This window comes from Zootoca vivipara, chromosome 2 (genome assembly GCF_963506605.1).
Source record: "Zootoca vivipara chromosome 2, rZooViv1.1, whole genome shotgun sequence".
In the NCBI taxonomy this organism is placed as follows: Eukaryota; Metazoa; Chordata; class Lepidosauria; order Squamata; family Lacertidae; genus Zootoca; species Zootoca vivipara.
The window spans coordinates 52895806-52903960 of NC_083277.1; the positions used below are offsets into that span (position 1 = coordinate 52895806).

The 8155-nt window shown below is 43.2% G+C and overlaps 1 protein-coding gene across 2 annotated transcripts in view; it reads right to left on the minus strand.

The window, feature by feature from the left end:
- DOCK3 (dedicator of cytokinesis 3) overlaps nt 1-8155 on the minus strand; it is a 147584-nt gene that overhangs the window by 15402 nt on the left and 124027 nt on the right. For both annotated transcript variants that reach the window (XM_060271527.1, XM_035106067.2), the window contains exons 49-50: nt 4798-4916; nt 1723-1810 (exon numbers count right to left, since the gene is read on the minus strand). In XM_060271527.1, coding sequence (XP_060127510.1) covers nt 1723-1810; nt 4798-4916 — 207 coding nt within the window. The remainder of the gene's footprint in view (nt 1-1722; nt 1811-4797; nt 4917-8155) is intronic.

Consider the following 8155-nt stretch of genomic DNA (forward strand, 5'->3'; position numbering starts at 1 on the left):
CCCCCCGGTGTCTATCGTATTTTAGACTATTACTAAAATGCCTGGAAAACCTGGTGTGCAATTCTGATGTTGGATGGTTTATCCCAAATAAAGGCTTAGCTCATGCTTAAACTATCTTTGAAAGTCCCTTCTGCCCTGTAGTGGCCAACCATCAGCTGCAGAGTTTGTCTTTAGTGATTAGATTTGTCACCAGAGAGGCTATAATTGAAAAGATTTTGCTTTAAGCTGTTCAATGTCACTCTCCTGTCAAGAAAAATCAGTGTTAAAAAGGGAAAGTGACAGGTCTCCAGATTTACCCAAACGTGCTTTCAGCTGGTTAGGAAGAGCATTCCAAGCATCTTCAGCTGCATATGTTGTACAGTTGATATAGACACCAACTCCCCTTTCAATGGCCTATGGATTACTGACCTTTCCAAAGAGCTGCTTCATAACTGAAGTTTTCCCTTTACGTAGATAATCTCTATGCAGGAAGGAGATTGTCATATTTGAAATATGACTCACAAATGTATATATTCTGCTAGGAGTACTATATATATGGATTGGGCAGTTGCTGTGCGATTAACTGCTTATTCTAAATACACATGTGGCCCTCCAGATGTTTTGGCCTACAACTCCCATGATCCCTAGCTAACAGGACCAGTGGTCAGGGAAGATGGGAATTGTAGTCCAAAACATCTGGAGGGCCGAAGTTTGGGGGTGCCTGCTCTAAGAGTTGACAAGAAATATTAAAATTATCAGCAAAGTATACCGCCCTATACCTGGAGGTCTCAGGGCGGTTCATAGAATTTAAACCAGCAGCAAACTAAAAAAAAAAAGGGTTGAAAACCATTTATTCAATGTATGTACATCTGGATGTTAAAGCTATGGTTTTCCCAGTAATGATGTATGGAAGTGAAAGCTGGACCATAAAGAAGGCTGATCGCCAAAGAACTGGTGTTTTTGAATTCTGGTGCTGGAGGAGACTCTCGAGAGTCTCATGGACTGCAAGTAGATCAAACCTATCCATTCTGAAGGAAATCAGCCCCGAGTGCTCACTGGAAGGACAGATCCTGAAGCTGAGGCTCCAAAAGTTTGGCCACCTCATGAGAAGAGGAGACTCTCTGGAAAAGACCCTGATGTTGGGAAAGATTGAGGGCACAAGGAGAAGGGGACGACAGAGGACAAGATGGTTGGACAGTGTTCTCGAAGCTATTAACATGAGTTTGACCAAACTGCGGGAGGCAGTGGAAGACAGGAATGCCTGGCGTGCTCTGGTCCATGGGGTCACGAAGAGTCGGACACGACTAAACAACAACAAACACATCTGGATAGGTTTGCCTAAACAAAAATGTTTTAAGCAGGCATCAGAAAGAATACAGCTAAGACACCAGTCAACCTGATGTAAATTGGCAGGGAGTGCCAAAGTTTAGGTCCTGCCGTGCTAAAAGAACAATTTCTTACAAGTTCTGCAAGTGGGTCAAGAGAGGTCAAGTGGGTACATATGAAGTAAGGAGATCATGTAAATAAAATGGCTCCAAGTGGATAGGGCTTTATAGGCCAATATTAACATCTTGAACTTAGCCCACTAATGCAGATCTCTGAGCAGAGTCTCACTCATGTCAGCATGCAACCATGCTGCAGCATTCAGCACTAGCTGTAGATTCTGGATCCAGCAAAGCAGCAAAAAACAATGCCTGAAAATAAATGTCATAAGTAAATAATATAAAATAGAGCAAGGAATACCTTTTTCAGCAACAGAAAGGTTGGGATCGCTGCAGGGTTTGCATGGTCCAATCACTTGTTGGAGCAAGGCTCGCTGGAAATTTGGGTGCTAAGAGAGAAGAAAGGCAACAAATACTTGTACTTCTTGAACAACAGCATTATATCTTGGCATATCAGGTTTGTAAATTTATATTATTTTTTAAAACAAATCAAAATATATATACGAAAGAAATAAAAAAGAAAGGCAGCACAGGACATTAAACCACAGAGCCTAGGGCTTGCCGATCAGAAAGTCAGTGGTTCGAATCCCCGCGACGGGGTGAGCTCCTGTTGCTCGGTCCCAGCTCCTGCCAACCTAGCAGTTTGAAAGCACGTCAAAGTGCAAGTAGATAAATAGGTACCGCTCCAAGCAGGGCCGTCTTAAGCATATCTGGTGCCGTGGCGCTGTGGTGTGAAGATCCCTCCCACCCACCCCCCGTTTACCAGCGCGGCTGTCTGGCGAGCGCTGCAGCACGGCGCCCCCTGGCGGCCCGGCCCCCTGGCGCATTGCGCCACCCAGCCTTGCCTTAGGGCCGGTCCTGGCTCCAAGCGGGAAGGTAAACGGCATTTCCGTGTGCTGCTCTGGTTCGCCAGAAGCGGCTTTGTCATGCTGGCCACATGACCTGGAAGCTGTATGCCGGCTCCCTCGGCCAATAATGCGAGATGAGCGCCGCAACCCCAGAGTTGGTCATGACTGGACCTAATGGTCAGGGGTCCTTTATTTGCCAGTGCAGAAACCTAGGATTAGATTTCTGGGGTTGTGGTGTTTTTTTGTTTTTGTTTTTTTGCAGTAAGATACATGACTTCTCACACGAATGTCATCATATTGCCACCAACCTACTTTATCATTATAGTGTAAGCTTTTGTGGGGATGGAGCTATTTCATTTGCCTAATACGGGGTGGCTAACTGTTAGTTTCCGAGCACAATTCAAAGTGTTGCTGCTGACCTTTAAAGCCCTAAACGGCCTCGGTCCAGTATACCTGAAGGAGCGTCTCCACCCCCATTGTTCAGCCCGGACACTGAGATCCAGCGCCGAGGGCCTTCTGGCGGTTCCCTCACTGCGAGAAGCAAAGCTACAGGGAACCAGGCAGAGGGCCTTCTCGGTAGTGGCGCCCACCCTGTGGAACGCCCTCCCATCGGAGGTCAAGGAGATAAACAACTACCTGACATTTAGAAAACACCTAAAGGCAGCCCTGTTTAGGGAAGTTTAATCTGTGATATTTTAATGTATTTTGGTATTTGTTGGAAGCTGCCCAGAGTGGCTGGGGAAACCCAGCCAGATGGGCGGGGTATTATTATTATTATTATTAATAATAATAATAATAATAAGTTTGGGAGCCTCACCCTGCTCATTCCAAACAAGTTTTTTCTGGCTCTCCTAGATTCCACCTGTTTTGACGGTACAGGCTGTGTGCATGTCTGGTGTTTTTGTACACATAAGAGTGTGGGGTGCTCCATACCCACTGCTGGCTTGTGGTTCCCAGGGGTTGGGCCAAGGGTGAATACAGCCTTCAGGCAAAAAGAGGTCAGGAACCTTTGGTTTAGCACAATTAAAACCTAACTGGGCCCCTGCACCATACATAGGTTTTTGATAAATTAAACAATAATAAATTAGCTTATAAATCAGTGGAATGTGTAATTATTAAATTGTCACTCAACTCTAGATATTATTTCTGAACTTCTATGAGAAGTTCATGGCATTTTCCTTCTAGAATTCTGGCTGTTTTCCTCACAAGAAATTTATTTTAACTATGCCGTTCGATCTCTCCAACAAGATTCACAAGATATCTGATTGTTTACATTTGTTTTATGTTACAAGGGCAATCTCTGTGCCTATGCTATTATGACTGGTTATCTGAATGAAGGCAGAATAGCCTGGTAAGAGTAATTTTCTTACCATAAATATCATGCTGTAGGGAGAGTAAGGAGGGCATTGGAGAACTTTCCAGTTAAGCCCCTTCCACCAGTAAGAGACAGGGGTTGGGGTGTAACTTGATTTATCTGCTGGAAGGATCTCCCAAGTCTGAGACTGGACTGGAATGAGCAGGAACACCCTCCAACCCCCCAAAGTGGCTGCTCTACAGATCTCCCTGAGAGGAGCACATACTCAGGGTGCAGAAGCTGCAATTTCCTTTACTGAATTTGCTCAGGAAGCTGAAAGGTAGAATGATACAGGTGCTGGTCAAAGGCATGGGCCTGTCTGCCCTCAGCTATTGCCAATAGGTTTTGCCTGGGATTTTTAGTGCATTATGACTAGGGTAATCCTAGCCTTGCCAGCCCTGGTGCAGCCACCTGTGTGCTGATGCCTGTTTGAAATGTCCATCAGGTGGCTGCTTTGCTACTCCCTTGGCCAGGAATCACTAAAGCCATCCCCCTTCCTGACTCACCCCACCCACATGAATCCTAGCTATGGGATTCAGAACCATACCTGCCAAGTTGCTGTCGGAGAAATAAGGGACCGGGCCGGAAGTAGCAGACCGGAAGTAGCGCTGCCGCCATTTTGGAACTGGGCGGAGCATGCTCAGAAGTGACTTTTGATGCTTCTTTGCCCAGTTCCAAAATGGCTGCCATGCCAGAAGTCGCACGGCAGCCATTTTGGAACTGGGCAGAGCAGCATCAAAAGTTGCTTCTGAGCATGCTCCGCCCAGTTCCAAAATGGCCGCCGCACCAGAATAAACTGGGGGAAAACAAAAAAATCCATTTTTTCAGCTAGGAACAGCTGGAAAAACGGGGATTTCCCGGGGAATACGGGAGACTTGGCAGCTATGTTCAGAACCCCTTTCTTCTCCCCACTCTCTTTTTCTGAAGGGAAGACAACAGGAAAGTTGGGCCAAATGGGGTAAATTACAGCATTGCCTGGTAGCCAAACAGCAGCCTTACAGGAGCTGACTGGGGACAGTTATCCTGCCAAGTAAGGTCAGCTGCAAGTTCCTCCTTCCCATTAGTTCCCATTTTTAAAACACCTGTCCTTTCCTGTCCAGAAAATTGATCTCTTTGCTAATTTCATGTCCTGGTACATTCAGGAAAAAAAAATCAGCAATTCTGAAATTGTTACCTGTCCATTTTCCATGATAGCTGCAGGGTACATGGCACTGCTAGGTCGGTCTCGGTGCATCGGTAATAACATCATCAGCTCCCGATTATGACGATACTTATCTGGTAGAGAGGGAGAGCCTGTAAACAAGTGAGAACAATCACGTACACATGACAAAACACAAACAGAGATGCTCTTTGGCCCAGTCACCTAGTCTTCCAAAGATGTATGAGTCACAACTATGAAACATAACATTTTAGCATACAATGGAAATGAGCTTAATTAGCACAGAGGAATCACTGCTCTTGTGTTCAGTGCATAACAAAAACAGCAACACTTAGACAAGCTGCTGGGGCTGTAGCATACTGCTTAGCAGGTCAATGAATGCATTCTGAAAGCCCAATGTTACCAAAATAAAACTGCCTTTGGTAGATCCATTCTTATGTGGGAAGACGAGAACTGCTGGTGTAAGAACATAAGAAGTGTGCTTCCACAAACTGTATAATTAACAAGCAGTTAAGCTTAGTATGAGAATATGAGAATATATCTCTATCCCATAAGGGTTTTGATTCCTATTGACATATATTGCCATTTTGATGAATGTTTGCTTGGGCACTGCATAGTGTATCAGTGCATTATGATCGAAATCCTACTCATTGTGGTACTGGTTGAAATGCACAGCTGCCTAAGGTTTCTTCAAGGAGTAATGATAACAATGGAAACTATCTCCCCTACTGGACGCATTAATGTGCAGAACCCGATGCACAAATCGAAGCTGCTAACATGGGTCTTAACTTGTGTCATATCTGTGCCACAAGCATGTCCTTAAAGGACAAATGCAAACAACATATTTTGCAGCTGCGCCTGCTACTGGGGTTGACATGGTCCCCTCTGCAAACTTTTTGTGACCACACAAATAATATCTGACCACACACAAATAATATTAAACACGAGTGTTATTTCTAGTCAGTACAGATTTCACATGAACAGAAGCATGGCATGCAGGTCATAGACTGAGATTTAGCACAAAAGGAATAAACAATATGGTTAGCAGTGCAGGTTAGCACGTTCTATAGTTTTCCTCTTGTTATTAAGCTCAAAGAAATTCAAACCACTTTTTTTTTTTTACTAATTTTCACCACAAACACAGAACACAAATAATCTGAACATCCTATCGTTCACAATGTTCATTGAGATAAGCATTAATGTTTTTTTTTACTGTCTCTTTTACTCACATACATATCACAGATAGTCCTTTTTCTGCATCACAAAATACAAAATGCTGATCTTTTAGGAGCACCAGTAAATGTATTATGGCACAAAGCACACTGCTGATTTCCCCCTCTTAAAATATATTCCTCAATTTATCCTAGAAATACAGATGAAGCTGTTGGGTACCACCAATTTGGAAAAAAAACACATGAAAACAATACCTTTGCTGCTCATCTAACATGGTTGACAACAGTTGTTTCCTGAAAGCTTTTCTATTAATTATGTGACTTGACGTTATCAACAGAGGGCAATATTTATCAAAAGCTCCTTTTAAAAGTTAAAGAAACTTGTGAAAAATGCACGTTACTTATTTGTAACTGTCAGATCTTTGGAAATCCTTCCTGTTCAGCCAAGCTTGTAGGAATAGTATCTTGGCAGACAAAAAGTCATACATTCACACCTTTTTGTTGTTAATATGTCTATCTGCAGGTTGGGTATCATGGTGGCGGCGGCTGTGTTTGTTGTTTCATTCAGGTGCTTATGGACAACTTCAAATATGCAACTGACCTGCTGAAAGCCCATTAGTCTAGTGCTTCTTTACACAATGCATACATGTGCACATCCAAAGTGTGTATTTTCAGATGACATGCTTACAGTAAACATGCAGCAAAAGAGCAGCAGTCCCACATTTGGAATGATGTGCTCTGCCCTTTAAAGTACAGTGGTACCTTGGTACTCAAATGCCGAAAACCCACCATTTCCCTGCACCGGTGGTCAATCAGATTCCCTAAAAAGACCAAAAGGAGGACACAAGAACAAGAGCCTTCCCTTGTTTGTCCCTCAAAAGTTAGTAACTGGAAGTATATGGTCTCTCTACTGAGGAACAGTGAGTCTACTCCTCCCTAACCATAGATGTGCTAAAAAGGATACTAGCCTGACTGTGTGTTGTATCCAGTGGTGTCCTTCTATTCACAAAAAGCTATTTGATCCCTCAAAGACTTCCATGCATAGAATGGGGGAGGGAGGTGATCCCCCCAAATATCCCCTTTCCCTTGCACATCGCACACTGTTAAAGTGTGTACCCTAAGCCCCTAGAGCAGACTGAAAGGGAGCACTGGGAGCGGAAGAGGAAATGAGAAAAAAATTCCCTCCCTCCCTTACGTTCTTGGAAATCGCCACTGGATCAAATAGCTTTCTGTAAATGTAAGGACAGCACTGGATACAATCCACTGTGTTTTCATTTATTAAGAGAAGGCTTTGAGTGGTGCAGCTGTGCAATCACAGTTCTTCTTGAAAGTCTTGCAGGAGAATAACACGGAACTTTTCACAAAAGCAAGATCTGTTGCAGGATTACCATTCAAAATTGAACTTCAGTGTCACTGTTTGTAAAACCACGTTGTACCGGGGATGCCTATGATGTTCATTGGTAATAATTTCCATCAGAACATATTACTCTCACACTGAACTAATTTTTCAGAAGGGAAAACATAGCATATAGAGAACTGTCAAGTCTCATCACAACACAACAGGGTTTTTGAGGGAAAGAAATGCAGTACTGATTCTTTTAGAGCTGCCTATTTACATCATGGGATGCTGGAGCCAATGGGATGGGCAATGCCCTCATCATGTGACGCTGTGGCAATCCACTATCTCAGTCTAAATTCTCACTATCCTGTTATGTAATGTAGGGGAAATGATGGTTTACTTCACAGCAGGAGTAGGGAACCTTTGGCTCCCCATATACTGTTGAACTACAACTTGCATCGCTTCCAGCAACATCTAAAGGGCCACAGGATCCTCACACCCACTTTACAGAGGGATATAAGAATTATTGCCATAATATTATATATACTTTAACTACTAAGAAAAAGAGCCATATAAATACTAACTTTGAGTGGGGTAGTATGTCGGTCTGTCACAAATTAAAGAATCAATCTTGTGGCATCTCATAAAAGAATTGTGAATTACGATAAATTCTAAAGTTGTAATCCAATGCACACTTACCCGAGAGTAAGCACCATTCAATATAGGAGTTATTTCTGAGTAAACATGCAGAAGACTGTACTGCTGATATTTCTAAATAATTTTCATGTAACCCAAATATGAACTGATTTGTTCATCTTTTGCTGAAATCTTCTAGGAGCTTGTTTTAACTTCAAAGACCAAT